Source organism: Streptopelia decaocto (genome assembly GCF_964273445.1).
Source record: "Streptopelia decaocto genome assembly, chromosome: 2".
Taxonomy (NCBI): Eukaryota; Metazoa; Chordata; class Aves; order Columbiformes; family Columbidae; genus Streptopelia; species Streptopelia decaocto.
The window spans coordinates 157,938,669-157,956,867 of NC_138655.1; the positions used below are offsets into that span (position 1 = coordinate 157,938,669).

Below are 18,199 nucleotides of genomic sequence, written 5' to 3' on the forward strand. Positions count from 1 at the left end.
TCATCTGGATTAAGGGCTATTTGTTAAAAGAGTAGCCCACTACTCAGACAAAATTGGGATACCTTAACTATTACTCAGTGTATTCGATATTCTCACAGCCATTGGATGTTCTGTCTTTTACACAGCTGGCAGACAAAACAATGTATAGGATGAATCTGAAGTTAAGCAGGGTGGACATAATGGACATAAGCACGTGTTTTAAATTGAATGGGATGTCAGAGAGCCTGAGCAATGAGTGATGGGCACCACATAGGTGGAGGAAGGAACAAAATGCTGTTCTTCAAAGGTGCTGTGGTGGGTCTTGTTGCTGCTATTTGGATTAATACTTACTGTTGTTTCATTGAAGAGGGGGAGAAATTTTCTACAGATGCTGCTCAGGAGGGCAGATGAAGCAGCAGCTGGAAGTATTTTGGTGGATTCCTGTGTGCAGATATCGTAGAATCTCTCTTTTTACACAAACACGGATTTCTGCTGCAGCAGTTAGAAGCTTTGCCTGTAGCTGCAGCAAACACAAGGACAACTTTCTATTTACTTCATTATGTCTGTGCTATTACTCCAGCCATAGATAATTGAAGTAGTGGTATGAAATCTTTGCTGATAAATTCTGCAGAGCCTGCTAAGACAGGTAGCATATTAGGACCACTATTAAAATACTCTCCCCAGTTATACCCAATTCGACTCAAGAAGGGCATACATATATAAAATTTACATAAGTGTTGATCTTTCTCGTGACTACTGTAATTTACCTTTGAGCATAAATGTTTGGGCAGCAAGGTAGCGTGGCTGTTGTCTTAATCTAACCTATGAATCTATAACTTTTAAATGCTCCTGCATAAGCCCGTGTTCCCTGGAACCTGGAGAGAAGAGGAAACTGCATTGCCCTCAATCTGCCCAGACCCATAGCAACTCTGCATTAAGGTAATTACTATTATCAAAAATCATCTTGGCCTGTCTTACCTTAGCTTCATGGAGCCACAAAGCAGATAACTGCAACAGATTTGCCCAAACAGCTATATTTTCCTGAGGGGTTGCCAAAACATCTCTATTACTCTTTCAAAAGTCTCTATAAATCGATAAAACCACTTACTGGGTTGATGCCTTCACATCATTTCTGTGGGAGGGCAAAGAGCCGAAACTTGTGCCACCACATTCAGCTCTGAAACCACTTAATATCTTTATCCAAATATTTATAATGGAGAGGGGTACTGGAGAAACTTTCAGAAAGAAATCTGACATGATGTTGTAGAAGTTACAGAGGACTCATCCTTTGGTTCCCGGGGTGGACAGATAAGAAATCTCTTGTTAATTTGCACTAATTTGTACAGAGAGTCTAGAACTGCATATCTGAAATAATACTGATTGGTATGGACTCAGACTCCCAGATAATACAAATGCAACCAATGGACATGATGCAACCAAGGACAAGAGGCAATGGGTATAAACTGGAACACAAAAGGTTCCACTTAAATTTGAGAAGGAACAACTTCTCAGTGAGGGTGCCAGAGCCTGGCCCAGGCTGCCCAGGGAGGTTGTGGAGTCTCCTTCTCTGCAGACATTCCAACCCGCCTGGACACCTTCCTGTGTAACCTCATCCATGGGGGGATTGCACTGGATGAGCTTTTGAGGTCCCTTCCAATCCCTGACATTCTGTGATGCTCTGTGATTCTGTGGCTGTTGATTAATGTGGATAAGTCCTGTTTAGCCATAATTTTTCTGTTTGAAAAAATGTGTGGCTACTGTCATAGAACCGTAGAGTAATTTAGATTGGAAGGGACCTCTGCAGTTCTACTAACTGAACTCAAGGCAGATTCACCTTCAAAGGTAGATCCAAGTTTGGAGCTAGATCAGGCTGGTCAGTGTCTTGTCCAGTCAAGTTCTGAATTTGTCCAAGGACAAAGATGCCACAACACCACTTGGTGATTTGTTCCAAAGTTTATCCACCCTCATTGTGGATTTTTTCCTAATGTCTAATCCTAATTTCCTTCTTGGAACTTGTGCCTGTTGACTCTTACCTGTATCTGTACATCTGAGTTTGGCTCTCATATCTCTACAGCCACTCATTGAGTAGTTGCAGCCAACACTTTCAACTTTTCTTCTTAAGACTGAACAAATCAATCTTTCAGCTTTTCCTAGGAAGTCATGTGCTCCGATATCTTGATGGCCCTACACTGGACTTCCTCTAATATATTTTTTGTTTTGAGGAACCCAAAACTGGACAATACTTCAGTTGCATTAATTTGCAACAGACGTGGAATTTGATTCTTAATCATTTATGACTACCATGGTAGTGGAGCACTGGAAAGCTGTGATGGAATCAGTAGAACCTGAGACAAACTGGGACAGTATGTGCCAGACTGAGGATGAAGTCAGAATTTTCCTTCTGTTCGAAGTATCAGAAATATTGGACATTTTGCCCTCCAGCGTAGATCAAATCAAGCAGTTTGTTGGGAACTGCTTATGTATTTGTTAGGAATACAGACCTCTAAGATACTGGTGGAGTCTTCTTTTATGCTATAGTTTTCACTTTTAGAACTAAAGTCTTCTGTTTGTTATGTGGCCAGGGAAAGCATAATGGATGCTATCCTCAGCCTTCCTAGATTTAGCAGGCAATATGTGATTCCTGAAGTGTGTGTTCAACATACCAGATAGTCCTTTCTCATTCAAAGTTCATCTCTTCTCCCTGTCCATTTCCATTCTCTTTTCCTGAACTACTCTTTACTGTTCAAGGTTTCTTTTGTACCAGCTGCTACCAAACAATCAATCTGACCTTTAAGTTGTACCATTTCTTGTTCTTCTAATCTCTCATCTTGCTAGAAATTGGTGACACTTAGGGATACCAAAGGGGAAGGATCATTATGCTGCTATCTGGTTAGTTATCACAATCTCTGGCATTTTCTTACCTTTGTCTTGCATCTGTGATGAGATACTGTGATAAGGGAATTGGCTAATGGGATTACTGATTGCCTATTTTTACTTTCCTGTTACATTTCTGTATTATTCTTGGTGTTGAGGAAGTGCAACCTGGGTGAAGACTTTTTTATAATGCTACTAAAAATATTAATAACTATGAATAGTGAAGGGTTTGGAGGGGAAGCCATATGAGGAGTGGCTAAAGTCACTTGCTCTGTTCAGCCTGGAGGAGACTGAGGGGAGAGCTCATGGCGGCTACAGCTCCTCTTTAGTGACCAATGTCAGAACCTGAGGGAATGGCAGGAAGATGTGCCAGGGGAGGTTTAGGTTGGACATGAGGAAAAGGTTCTTCACCCAGAGGGTGCTGGACACTGGAACAGGCTCCCCAGGGAGGTGTCACGGCCCCAAGCCTGACAGTGTTCAAGAAGAGACTGGACAACGTCCTCAGACACATGGTGTGAACTGTGGGGTGTCCTGTGCAGGGACAGGAGTTGGACTCGATGATCCTTGTGGGTCCCTTCCAACTCAGGACATTCTGTGATTCCATGACTGTGTTCCTAGCATTCCTGACCACATCTCGTGAAGTTCACACATGTTCAGGCAGTTTTATCTGGAGGAACTCACAGTTCCAGATACCAGAATTATCAAAAACTCTCGCCTGTTCACTGCTATTAACTCACCACCATATACAGTCTTCTTAAGACACTCCATGTTGCCTCAGCAGCTGAATTGACTTTTGGGCAATTCTTGCATGAAGAACCTGCAACAACTGGGTATCATCATTCCCATTTCAACCCTCCAATAGTCAACTAAGGCTGCTTTAATGCTTAAGCAATACTAAAAAATTGGTCAGACTTTTAAATTTGCACTGTGGTGAATTCAGATTCTTTTCTAAGTTTCTGGGGCAAAATAATCACTAATGTGTCCGTGGCAGGTGTGATTTTGTCCAAAATCTTGTCCAAAATTACTGCTGCTACAATGGGAATAAAGTGTTTACCTTTGAAGTATTTCTAATTCCGGACCACAGCACAGGACCTGCTGTTGCAGTCAAATGACATCGTTTCAAATAGTAAAGATCAGATTAATTTAAAAATACCCTGGAATTTTGTTACATATTATTAGTGTTTAACATTTTTAATTTTTATTTTATTTATTTTATGATTATTATTTTATTGTTTTATTTATTTTCTTTTTATTTTTTATTTTAATTAGTGTTTATAATTTTCTCATATGGTTCTTCCAGTCTTTCTTTTCTTTTCCAATGCATAAGAACTAAGGACTCTTACGTCTTTCCTAACAAACGCTTTCTGCTACATTACTATAGAGTTATACTTGCAACTACCCCTCTGGAAGCTGCAGACAACAAGGTCTGTCACTCTGGTGTATGTATAAACCAGAACAGTCAGTGAACAAGCACCTGCTGGAAACTGTGGTTAGATTGAGAGCCTGGAAAAAAAACAAAGTTATTTACAATTAATTTAATACCCCCAGGCTGATGTGTACAAGTTCGACAGCTGTTTCACTTACTGGTCATATTGTAAAACACAGTAAATGCTGCCATCTAATGGCATCTGGTCAATGAGCAAAATCTCTCGGCCCATTCCAGCTCACAGCGAACAGAATAAAGAGTTTCACCTCAAAAGCATCACTGTGAACCATAGGCACGAAATCCACCCAGGCTGGACAGGAGAAGGTCTCAAGCAAACAAACCCAGCAAGTCTCTCTCCTTCCCTGCCCAGTGCTGTTGACACCAATTGCACATTTCTGAGTTACCCTTCTTAGTCAACTTTTTTCTGAACAGAAGCTGGTTGTGGAAGTAATAAAGCTAATTCAAAACACCCTGTACTTGGACTCTAACTCTCAGCTTTCATGTGCCTTTCTTTGTCCTACAAATAGCTTAGCTTTGACTATATCTGTCATATTTTAATAGTACTTAACAAGGGAAGTGTCGCGGTTGAGACAGACAAATGACCAAGTTCTTCCAGAATGAAAGTAGTAGATGCCATTTATTGCCACAAGTGCATTTTTATACAGTTTTACCAATTCATGTGTCTCTTCACTATTGGTTACAAGTTACAGCAGTAACATCTCATTGGCTCTTTTTGCTATCATCAATGTTACTCTTTTACTCCCTTCTCTCTCACGGGTACATCCTTAATATCTCCGGATACTCCTTTACTCCCATCTTTCTCATGGGTAGCCCTTCATATCTTCAAGGCTATTTTCTGTTCCCATGCCCTCCGTCAGGGAATCCACGGACCCACCGTAGTCCCCCACAGAGAAGTAACAGTAAAAATTGAAAAATTACCTTATTGTTCCTGCTATTCTTGGCATGAAAATGCTAAATCTTCTCTCATTCCCTAAAAAAACATTTTGAGTTTTCTTGTCCTAATTGTTAGCTATTACTGTGGCTCTACCTCTCTTATAACAGATTATTTCTTTTATTAAACTGAAACCGAAGATCACTCAGACAAAACAGACAAAAACGCGTTAAGCATTTGAGCTCTTTATTGAAGAATCTAAAAAATTCCTATTTCATTAGTAGTTCTGAGGCCACCATGAAACTTCACCTGACCAACTTAAACTGCCCAAACCTAGTAAAAGTAATATCAATACACATTGTTCATACATCTTTGTTGTTTTGTTTTGTTTTCAGAACCAATGAAATAAATACTTCCTCTAACTCTAATAAATGTTGGCTCATAAGATATACCATGAGCTCCTTTTCTTACTATGATATTTGAATGAAGTATAATGATGAAATTTTATATACAAGAATTCTTAAGATTTTCTGGAAACCATAGCTCTTATATAGCACCCTTTGATTTTGGTAACTGTTATTATCCCAATTTTCATACACCGAATGATATAACAAACAAATTAAACACAAATTTCAAGCACAGAAACCCAAGGATGACACGTTAAATCCATCTAGATGCAAGTGTAAAGACATCTCAAAAATTCTTAAGCATAAACAAATCCATCTGAAGGCACTAGGAAGAAAATAGTTCCAAAAAACCATAGAAATTAGTGGCTGATTATACTCAAGTGTCTTAAGTGAGTTTTTTTACAGAAAATCTAGTAATTATTTAATTTTGCTACAACAACCGGTTTTTGAAACCAGGCTTTATCTTTAAAAAGATATGCATTGTTCCACAGCCTATTTGCTTATAAATCATAGTACAGTTTAAACTGATCTTTTACAGATTTCTTCTGTAAACACAGAAATATGAAGCAATGCAAAACAAACAAACAAAAAATCCCCAGGTCTAAAACCTAAATACTCCAGTCGTGAGGGAAAAAATAAACCTATGGTTTGATTTTCCTCTAATATTCATGACATAGTTGTTAAAATCTTAATTATTTTAAGAAGCATTTGCAAAATTGAAGAGTCACAAAAGGGTCTAAAAGGGTCATCATTATTCTGTATATAGAGTATTACGCTTTGGGATCAAAATAGTTTCTGTATCTCAAAATAACTGGTATTGCTTTAATAAAAAATGCTGCAGCCTGGGGCAAGCTTATGTGTCCACATTATCACTATCTGTTTTAGCAGTACCATCATAAAATAAAGGGAGAGATATAGAAGATACAGTCAGTGATTTATCAAGCTTCCTACCATTGTTTACATTAAGCATCGATGAAATAAGCCTTTCCTTCTCATGTATTTCTTCTTCAAAGACAGCACTGTTACAACGGTTATGACGGTATAAGAATGATTTAGTTTTAAAAGAACGCTGCATCAAATACCTCCTGAAGGCCCTCTGGATAACAAGAGCAGATACCTCTTCTTGTTTTCTTTTAAGGGTAGTGGTAATTGGCTTGTAAGAAACTTTAGATGGATTGGCAGCCGTAAATTTTTCTTCCATGTGTAACTCAAGACCACCCATATCTCCAGATTCTCCCAAGACCCTTTTAGTGAAAGCAAGCAAGATATCCAAGCAGTGGATCTTATCTCCACTAACTATAGGGAGGTCCATGGATATGAGCTGGATTTTATTAGGCTTTGGAATGCGCAAGGGTTCTGCCAGAGCATCTGCGAAGTCGGAAAGAGCAGAATATTCAATAAACTGTGTTGCCTGAGGATCAAAATTTCCCCAGGTCTCATAAAACATATCAAAGTCATCCTCACAAAGCGGATCTGTGCTCTCTTCAGTGGCAACGCTGAAGTTCTCTAAAATGACAGCTATGTACATATTTACAACAATGAGAAAGGATATAATGACATAGCTTACAAAAAATAAAATACCAACTGCCTTGTTTGTGCAAGTATTTCTCTCCTCATTTGTTATATTCAAGTTGGGAGCACATGAATTAGAACTTCTTAACAGAGGCACCAGAAGACCATCCCAGCCAGCTGATGTTGTAATTTGGAAGAGACAAAGCATGCTGCTATCAAAGGTTTGAAAGTTAAAAAGGTTATCAATCCCACCTTCCCAGGCAACACAGGCAAAGTTTGTCATGCCCACAATGGCAAAAATGAACATAACCAGGAAAAGCAAAAGACCAATGTTGAACAGAGCAGGAAGAGACATCAGTAACGCAAAAAGGAGAGTTCTAATTCCTCTAGCTTTTCGAATTAATCTCAGGATTCGGCCAATTCGTGCCAAACGAAATATTCTCAAAATTGTAGGAGAGAACGAAGTCTGAAAGGCTTCAGAAAGTCCAATACCTTTGAAATGGAGAAGAAAATAAAATGTCGTTAAGCCATATCAGTGAAATTCCCTATTTATGTCAATTTTGCTATTAATACATTCTGTGCTTCAGATGTTGAAAGTAACGTTGATCATATTACATCATTTTCAACAAAAACATTATCATCAATACTTCGATTGCTTACAAAAGAGCTTAGGAAAAGAAAGACAAATTGGAATACATTTAAATATTAAAGAGGCATCACAATTATGTATCGTTTGGAAACTGCATTCTCCCAGATTTCTCTAATTCAAGGGGTGGAATTAGGCATTACTCAAGTACTTTAAAAATTCCTTTTAAATCTGATCATCTCCTGTGTTGGAAGGTATGGGGCTTTCTCTTTATTCTATGATATAACCTGAGCCTGAGTAGGAAGGACAGACCAAATAAACTGTACAAGAAACTAAAGCTAATATGACCTTTTGTAGAGGAAACAATAAGCATCTAGTCTCACTTGAAAAGCAAAACAAAACCAAGCCAGTTTCAATAAGACTTTTCAGTCAGAAATAGCAGCCCACATTTAGAATGGTGCTGAGCAATTAAATTTTCCTGAGCTTTCTGAATCAGCCCTCGGAATCTGCCTTCTTAAAAGAAAGCCCTGGAAAATGAAATAAATCCTTCCCATTTTTCATATGAATGTATGTGTGAATATATGAATGTATGTGTGAATATATGAATGTATGTGTGGATATATGAATGTGAAAACAATATTTAATGTGATTACATGTAAATTGAAAGCATAAAACCATTATGACAACAGTTTATGTACAATATCTTAGAAAACATGTTACTGCATTAAATTTCTGTTCTGCTAATTACTTGATAGAACTCATACTTTAAAAAAATGAAAACTATGAAAACTACCCATTTACCTTTTGGTGTTTTGCAAAAATATAAGGTATAACGAAAATGTATCAATTTAAGAGTAATCCCTTAGCATATACCTTGAAAAAGTACAATGGATCTGGAATTTGTACATCCGATATATATAAGTAGTTACTTCACACTGAAATTTGGCTTAGTATTGGTAAGTCATAGTACCTGATGTAATAATGATTTATACTTACTAACTAGTGAAAGGACCACAACAGCTAAATCAAATAAGTTCCAGCCACTGGTGAAGAAGTAATGTCGTAAGGCTAGTATTTTTATGACACATTCCCCAGTAAATACCGCCACAAAAAAAAAGTTGATTTTATTAAGAACATCCTTGACGCCATCCTGGTTACTTTCTGCCATCATAACGATCATATTTAGACAGATTAATGTCACAACAGCAACATCAAAGGCTTTGTGCGATACTATGTCAAAGAGTAATCCCTGGAACACATTCTGTGGAGAGAACAAGAAGAACTGCTTAATGCTACTTCTAAGACTCGGGCTACATTAAAATATTAATCAGTAATTTGTGCATAGAAAGAAAATTTAAGAGAGTATGGATTTAACAATAAGCTACTAGAAGCATTTTTGGGTGATTCCTTCAGACCTTCAAAACAAACATTCAATACTTGGCTAAGTATTTTCAGGTATCATGCAACCACATTTAATTATACAGCAGGAAAACATTCAGAGTACATTGTGGTTGCTCTTTCAATAGAAATACTTATTGAAGCAAACACTTTAGGATAAGCGATTCTAATTAAAATGACTTAAGCAAGAAAAACCCTAAATAGTTGCTATGTGAAGCCAGGACTGGAATGAAATTTAAGAATTATAAGAAATAAAGCATGAAATTATTATAAAATAATATAAAAAAATATAAAATAATTTAAAAATAATTAAAAAAATATAAAATAATATAAATAGCCATGGGACATGTACTACTCACTACTCATTCTCACCTGCAATAATCCAATTAGTTGCAGAAGCAATATCATGCAACTTAAGTAACCATGTTATAAACAGCAAATATTTAACGAACCTTTAGAAATAGGTTGTATATTTGAATAACTGATAAATACTGTGTAAATTCCCTTAAATTAATGCCCACAAAAAATATTGCATTAGATAGAATGAAGAAAAAGAGAGTAAAATGCAAATACTACAGTGAATGAGGAAGGTTTTAATGTGGAAGTTTATTTCCATATGCCTGGCTACTGAATTTAAATATGGTCATAATCTTTTTGTCTTTCATCATATTCTATTTAAGATGGTCTCACCAATGGTCTTGGGATGGGTTTTTGAGGTTTCTTGGATCCCAGTTTTTTTAGAGCGTTATAGTATTTTTTCTGTTCCTCAGTCAGAAATAGATCTTTTCCACCTAAGTAAAGAGAAAAGATACTGTTGTTCAGCTGAAGTGTAAGCTGTCAACCAGATAAACACCAACAAGTTTATGTAAAGGAAGTATGTTACAGCTGTCGTGAGCGGGATCTAAGAGAGCACAGAGACAAAATGTGTCTTCAGCATTTCTCCTTTCCCCCTTGTTCTTTGAAAAGATGTACTGCAAAAAGCTGATCAGAGTTTGATCGTGGAAGTCTAGTCTAGGCAGCGTTCCTGAGTCTGTTTCCTCAAATGTGAGAGACTTTCTGAAATGTTAAAAATCTCTTTCATATTTTTAAAATGACATAAGACTCATCAACAAGTAATATACTTTCCATCTATATTTTTAGGAAAGGTAGGAACAGAAGTATATTGCTGGGCTAGCAAGTAAATGGAGGGTTATGAATAAGCACTTTGGGACCAAGTTCTGCAAGGGGCTTCCTGATAAAAAATTTCTGGTACTCATCTTATTACCACCTACAGCTCCGGTATTATCTAGCAATTATTTCGAACCAAGTATTCAGGGGAAGCCACTTTTCATAAAAGCACTGACTGATTAGCATTTTGTAAAACAAATATATAACAATGTTCAGTAGGGCATGTGAACTTCGAATAATTCTGGCAAGGCCTCTGAAAATTCAGTTTAACTTCACTATATGGAATCTTGATGAAAATCCCCAAAAAGCAGCAAAGAAATGAAAAAGAAAAAAATGCCCACTGATAGCATGTACTGAGAAAAATTGTTATGTCCACATCAACTTCTAGTGAGTGTTCAGACTCATAAGATGCTTAACCAGTGTTGTTTCTGTCTGTTGGGATTGTTGCAACTGGGACTTTGTCAGAAAAGGAAATTATTATAGTGAAGTTGGACTGTTGTTCCTCATCCTACATATCCTTTCTGTCTTCAGATGCAGAGAGCAGAAGGATTTCTTGGTTGCTGTCTGTCTCTACCAAGGGCAGAAATTCTTTGATATTTGGTGTATAATTCAGCCTGTGGAAAGAATAAATGTTTCCTGTACAGATTTTGTCTTCCAAATGTGAATGTTGAAATTGTAAACCTCCTATAGGGGTCTGCTTTTGTGTCATTTTTTTTAATGAGCAAGATGCTTATTTGTTTCGAGAGCTCCAAGTGGATTAATTGACTCAGTTTGCCCTGATATTATGGATACTTTAATCCCCTAAATCAATCAAGGAGAGAACTCAACAAATAAACTTAGCACAAAGGAGCTGAACTAACCCAGGGAAGGCTGACTGTTGTTTCCTTTGGTTGTAGCATTTTCTGTTCTAAGATTTTTACTTCCATTTCTTACTGAATAAAAATAACAGGGAATCTAAGAACTATGAATTGAAAACTGGAAGCAGTCAGTGCTTTGTGGGCTTTAAGAAGCCTTTAAATTTCTAGACAACCTTTTCTTGGAGTCATGGCTTGGATCTTAGTGCAGAAATTTTTAAAAACCCCAGTAAATTAATCTGTAGAGTTACTTCATTGAAGACAGAATTTTCTAAATGTAGCTAGCATTAGAAATTCTGACTAACAAGGCATTTTGAAGTTTCTTTAGCAGGAAAGCAGGGGTTACTTCTCCCATGAGCAATAGTGTTTCTTGATTTTCCTTATCGCGTTTGTTAGGTGTTTACTCTCAGCAAAAAGTCCTCCTCTGTTCTCCAAAGCAAATCTTCAGAGCAGCAGACAAGAATTCCACTCTCCTGAAGCAAAGTCTATATAACTTTTTTTGGCTTCTCTTTTCTAAACCTACCAACTCCTTGTCTTCCTACTTGGAAAAAATTAAGGATCTGGCATGAAAATAGAATTTCCAGGTAAATTACTAAAAGCTTGGAGGAAAAGGGGACTCCTATTTTCAAAACTTGGTATGTAAATGTTATTTGAAGTTTCTCCAGTAAAATAGTTATCTGAAAATGTTAGACATCTAGATGTCAATGTAGCATTCATTTCATCAAGTTGGGATGATGAGAGAATCTGAATTAGCACATGAAGTACTTATCTTTTTCCTTTGTTGGTTAAAATTGCTGATAACCACTCCAATGAAAAGGTTCAGCATGAAGAAAGATCCAAAAATAATGAAAATCACAAAATACGTGTACATGGCTAAGAAGGCTTCGAACTTTGGCTGTTCATTTATCTGTTAAAAAAATCAAACCAGAAAAAAAATAACATTAGTAAAAATCAGATAATCACAGCTTTACCATTTCCAATTTATAATAACAAATCATTTTATTGTTAGAAGGGATAAATTATTAAAGCCTTTCTTTAGATGTGCGAGTAGAACAAACTGTCTTGTTCATTCTTGTTACGGTTCATAAAGATAATTTCTAACAAATATAAATAGCCAAATCCAGCTCTAGCAAATTCTTAAGTAACAGATAAACAGTTCAAATCAGAAGTAACACTGTGAATGTCTAAATTAGACAAAAAACTCAGGCTAAATGTAATGGTGAACAACCATCCCCTTGCATGTTACCCCAGAAGAGACGTAGTATTAAAAGTCCAGCTCACTACAATCAGGGATACAAGGAACGATCCTTTTAATTAGCAGCTATTTCACTGCATTCAAGAGTGCAGTGCCTGAATAAGTAAGTAAAATACAAAGGAAATTAAACATAGAAAAGTTGAAACACACTGTACTTGTGAGAGGGTGAGAAACAACCCATGGAAATGGGGAAGAAATAGAAAGAAATTCAAATATCGGGAAAAAACCTCCAGAAATAACTGCTAAAGATGCATGCTGTTTTAATGCTATTGTACACATTTTAAAAAGATGGAAATTCACTTCAGAGACACAGTCCCTCCAAGACCTTCAGAACTCTGTTCCCAAAACAGACTTGTCCAAAATTTTCAATATCTTGCCCTCTGCATTCTTGACATAGTAGTTTTTTGTTTGGTGTCCCTCCATTTTGACCAGTTTTCTTTTCCCTAATTAGTGGATATTTGGTACTCCAAGGATTATTGTTTCACTATGTAGTTTGAAGGATTCATTCGCTTATATTTTTGACTTGTTACTGCAAATATAGCTGAAAAATGAATTGTATGGATAGAAAAGGAAAGAAGGAAAGGGAAAAAAACGTGACGTACCTCTCGTGAATCCACTGCTGCATACATAATATCCATCCAACCTTTAAACGTTGCCTGAAATAAATTGTTTATTAAGGTTATTGGCACTAGAATTAGAATAAATAATAAGAATTTTTAAAAAATAAAGCTAATATAAATGTGAGAAGAGTTGAGGAAACTGAGCAATGTGCTATAAAAAAATGTTCATCACTTCCTAAGATCTGCTTGGAAATGTAATTCACTGGAGTTCATTAAAAGAGTAAAATAATTATTTCCTGAAAAGGAAAAAAAAAATGCAATGAATCCTGTAAAGTGTGTTTTACTGTTAACTCTTTTCAAATTGAAATTTTGTAAACTCTCTTCTTTTTGACAAAGCTGTAAAAGTTTCAGCTTAACTGGCAGATTTATCCTAAAAGGATAAAAGTAATTTCTAAGAAAACAGCAGACAATTCTTTCCAGCAATTTTTAGCAACTCTGCAGAATCAAAAAACACTTTGGAGGGTTCAGGGCAAAGAATTTCATCTAGAAGAAGAGATGTGGATAATGACAACTTTTAAAAATGCCTTTCTCTCCTTTGTTGTGGTGTTAGGGAGATGAATAAATTAGCATCCCAATACTTCACGACATATTATAATATAGAAATATAAATAAACTGCTTCATGCTTTTTCTTTCTCATCCACTCAGAAGTAACTTTTGCTAAAGAAAATGAAAATAACTTTAAATCAAATAACATGCGGACCATTTCAAGCTTCGTATGTTAATCAAAATTAAAGCAAAACTGAAAAGCCATGAACCACCATGCTTGATTTTAACACACAGTTGCATATGCTAAAGTGTTCTTTAGGAGGAACTGAGCAGCTTAAAGATAAGAGCTAAAAAAATCCCAGATTTCATTGATATAAACAGAAGTGTAGTGTTGTCTCATGGCTGGACTGCTCAACACATTTCCTTTAAGAAGACAAAACTGAGCATGTTTTTGCTTAACTTACCACTTGAAGAAGAGCCAAGTATCCCATCCCAACATTATCAAAGTTTACGTCATTATTTGTCCATGTTCCATTATACAAAAAACAATCTGTGATGTTTTCAATGTGACTGGTATTTCCTTTCTCGAGTGTGCATTTTGAAAATTTTTTTCCAAATAATTGTACTCCTGCAATGTTAAATAGGAGCCAGAAGACAATACAGACGAGCAAAACATTCAAGATTGAGGGGATAGCTCCCAAGAGTGCATTCACAACAACCTTAAATAAATGAAATTAAAGAAAAGAATTAATTATTCCCATTCGTTAGAACACCTTCCCAGAAAAACAGTTATTATTTCTTCTTCTGTATCTTTTGCAGATTTTCACCCATAGAAAACTAGTAGATAACAAATCTAAAGCGGCCTTAGGCCCAACTTAAAGCTTGTCTTAACATGTAATTCTGTGGCATCTATCTTGCCTTTTTGAGGAAGGAAGTAAAACAGACAGCAACAGAATTATCCTTGGGTAAAGAAATACATAAAACAAGATTATGAGTCTGTAGTAACTATGGGATCTAAAAATCGGTTATATGGCAATGGGTTTTATGATCTGCATTTGCTATATCGTAAATAATCCTCCATTTTATATTGCAGGGGTTTTGTAAGAGAACAACAGCTTGCTCTCCATAACGAAATGAACCAAATAACCACTGGCAACTGACTGCACATGGTAGATGAAGTAGAGAAGTTTGGGTTCCAGAAGACCAAGGTGTTTTGGTCAGCAGTGTTCCTTCATTCAGGCTTCCTTGAGGACAAGGTGAATGCAAACCCATGATGAGCACTAAATGGTACCAGTGAAAATGGGACTCCAGCTTTTGGTGTCTGCACTGGTGACATCAAGAGACCTGACAAGCGGTGACAAGATGTCATATTCATGAATCCAGCACATTGATGCTGCCAGGCAGGACCACGCTTGTTGCCAGTGTGAATTTGAGGACTATTCTCTATTTCTTTTCACCATCTTTCTCCACTTTCTCATGGGGCACAGTGAAAAACCTCTCTGGAAATGTTTTCCTGCTATCATAATGAGCAAATTCTGAGCTTTTTATCCTGGCCTTGGATACTAGAAACACACAGAATGAAGTACATTGGAAGATCAGCTGTTCCAACATAGACCAAGTTGCTTGGTGTCTCGTCCAGTCAAGTTCTGAATTTTCTTACAGCTGTTAATTAAGCCATTAAGCAGTATTGCTCCTAGGACTGACCTCTGAGCCACCAGTTGCCAGTTGAACTTTATCCTGATGATCTCCGCACATTGAACCTGGTAGTTCAGCCCATTTTTTGCCTAGTTCACCTATCCAAACCAGATTTATATTGGAGACCACAGATGGCTCTTCCCTCCCTCAGGCATCTCAACATAGAAGATGATCAGGTTTAAGGGGGGTGGTCAGTAGGTCAGAGAGGTTCTCCTGCCCCTCTACTCTGCCCTGGTGAGATCACACCTGGAATATTGTGTCCAGTTCTGGGCCCTCAGTTCCAGAAGGACAGGGAACTGCTGGAGAGAGTCCAGCGCAGGGCAACAAAGATACTGAAGGGAGAGGAGCATCTCCCGTGTGAGGAAAGGCTGAGGGAGCTGGGGCTCTGGAGTTTGGAGAAGAGGAGACTGAGGGGTGACCTCATTAATGTTTATAAATATGTAAAGGGTGAGTGTCAGGAGGATGGAACCAGGCTCTTCTCGGTGACAACCAATGATAGGACAAGGGGTAATGGGTTCAAACTGGAACACAAGAGGTTCCACTTAAATTTGAGAAGAAACTTCTTCTCAGTGAGGGTGCCAGAGCCTGGCCCAGGCTGCCCAGGGAGGTTGTGGAGTCTCCTTCTCTGCAGACATTCAAACCTGCCTGGACACCTTCCTGTGTAACCTCATCTGGGTGTTCCTGCTCCATGGGGGGATTGCACTGGATGAGCTTTCCAGGTTCCTTCCAATCCCTGACATTCTGTGATTCTGTGAATTCTGTTAGGTATTATTTCAAAATAACAACCATAAGATGTAAGTAGGCAATGTGAACCACCTTAATGCCATCAGGACCCAAAATAGAGATTCAAATTGTAATTTTCACAAAAATTTCAAATGCAGTTATTACAAAATATGCACACACCCGCAATATCCTTACCTTTATCCCTTCAAATCTTGACAAAGCTCGTAGAGGCCTCAATGCTCTAAGACTCCTGAGAGATTTCAGTGCAGCCCCAGCGGGACAAACTGATGTGGCCTCGGAAACATTATTTAGTCCCCAGGAAGCAAATGACAGCTGTGTTCATTCAATTGAAACTGGGATTATTAAATGGTATAGAAACATTTCTCTTCTTTGTGTCAGTAGACAATCATAGGCTGAATGTTACAGTATCTTCAACCAGTATGTCAAATGCAGAAAATACACATTCAAGGTTATCATAATATAATCTACTTCACTCTTTCCTAGTATTTTTCAAATAATGTAATTCTTTTTTTCCAAAACCAGTTCACAGAGTATTTTGGAATGCTAGTATAACAACCAAATTGGTAATTTCATATACTACAAGACCAGAAGAGATAATTCAAATAAATTATCCCCATTTCTTGCATAGTTTTTCTCAGAGCTGTATACAGTGATTCCTTATAACATATATAAGATGGTGGTGTGGAAACAAAAATTATATTTCAAAAGACACCACCCAGTCTTCATTTTAATTTTTTGTAAGAGAGAAGAAAGAACTAAAAACATCAGAAAATTGTTTCAATAATTGTTTGGATTTTTTTTTTTTTACTGTTCATGATTTGCCTCTTCCTTCCTGTTTGAATTTGTTGTTTCATTGTTTAGCCATTGGATATTTTCATGCTTTTCCTCTTTTTTGGACAGGATTGCTACTATTATTACAGAAATGTATTTGCTAAAGTTATACTACACATTCTTAGTAAATTGTCATAATACTTTTCTGTTGAAATTTCCTAATACTTCACAACTTTCAGTGCTAACCATTCAGAGGCCACCAAACAGATACTTTGATGTTACTGGAAGTTTAGATGCCCTAGTTTTAAATATTTAACTTCAGTCTCTTCCCAGTGTATTGTTGACAAACAAAAATATCTCATTCTTATATGGCAAGATTATATTATTTAACTTTGTCTTAATTCAGAATAAATATATATATATCAAACAGTGTACCCCCTCCATCTCACTACTGATGACTTGGATGAGGCTCTGAGAACCTGATCTGGTGAAGGTGTCCCTGCTCATGGCAGGGGTTGGACTAGATAAGTTTGAAGGTCCCTTCTAACCCAAACTGTTCTGTGATTCTATGATTTCAGCATTTCTCTTAGTAACTATAAAAAGGATTGCAAGGATTTCTTTGGTTGCAAAGCAAAACATATTTTCCCGCATCTCTAAATCTCCAGTAGATGATTTTTCCAACAATATTTTTCAACTCCTTTACCATTAAATTTCTTCTCCTTTGAGGAGGCAATTCTACTTTTTTTCTGTTTCTAAATGGCAGAGCTGCCAGCAGCTTCACATTTTTCCTTTATCTTAACTAATCTTAGTTTTATTTCTGATCACTAATTGCACTCTCTACACTCAAAAAATGGTTTTAGAACCAACATGGTCTTCCATGGCAGTGATACATAATACATTTTTCTTAAGCAACTTCTGATTATTACCTACAATTCCCACCTAAATTTATCCTAGAGTCTCTTTTGATTGCAATTTTTTTTCACTTTTTGGAAACTGTCATTTACACTTGTGTTTATTCACAACCAAATTTTACATGTAGTTCTCTGTGTAGAAAATATCAAAACTCAACATGCAAGACAAGCTTAATATAATACTTACACATACAATGATGAAGTCAACCCAACACCAGGCGTTTGTGAAATAACTGTGTAAACCATAAGCTACCCATTTCAGAAGCATCTCCATAAAAAAGATGTAGGTAAATATTATATCAGCATACTCTAGGATCATTTTCACAGTTTTTCTGTTCTTTAGGTGAATATCTTCAAATGCCTGGAATTTCAGAAATCAGTTTAAAAACCGTTCATTAGTTTTATGGAAAATTATTTTAAAATTGAACAGAAATACACAGTTTGGCTTATTATTCTAATGTTTTACTGAGCAGTCAGGCTGCTTTACAAATTTAGAAGTACTTCTATTTTTTTAAGCTTTTGTAAGTAATTTCAGGCCCTGGTTTAGCCTCCTAATTAAGTATACAAGTGTGTGAAGAACTATGTTGCATGAAGAACAATGAAGAAGACGATGATTCCAAA

General features: G+C 36.8%; 1 protein-coding gene across 1 annotated transcript in view; it reads right to left on the bottom strand.

Annotated features, from left to right (window-relative positions):
- Positions 1-6,431: 6,431 nt before the first annotated feature.
- LOC309435883 (sodium channel protein type 5 subunit alpha-like) overlaps positions 6,432-18,199 on the bottom strand; it is a gene marked incomplete at both ends in the record, with an annotated part of 37,079 nt that continues 25,311 nt past the window's right edge. Inside the window, 8 exons of the mRNA XM_082044625.1 lie at positions 6,432-7,582; positions 8,673-8,937; positions 9,765-9,865; positions 11,861-12,002; positions 12,953-13,006; positions 13,922-14,176; positions 16,071-16,159; positions 17,732-17,939. Of these exons, the coding sequence (XP_081900751.1) occupies positions 6,432-7,582; positions 8,673-8,937; positions 9,765-9,865; positions 11,861-12,002; positions 12,953-13,006; positions 13,922-14,176; positions 16,071-16,159; positions 17,732-17,939 (2,265 nt within the window). The remainder of the gene's footprint in view (positions 7,583-8,672; positions 8,938-9,764; positions 9,866-11,860; positions 12,003-12,952; positions 13,007-13,921; positions 14,177-16,070; positions 16,160-17,731; positions 17,940-18,199) is intronic.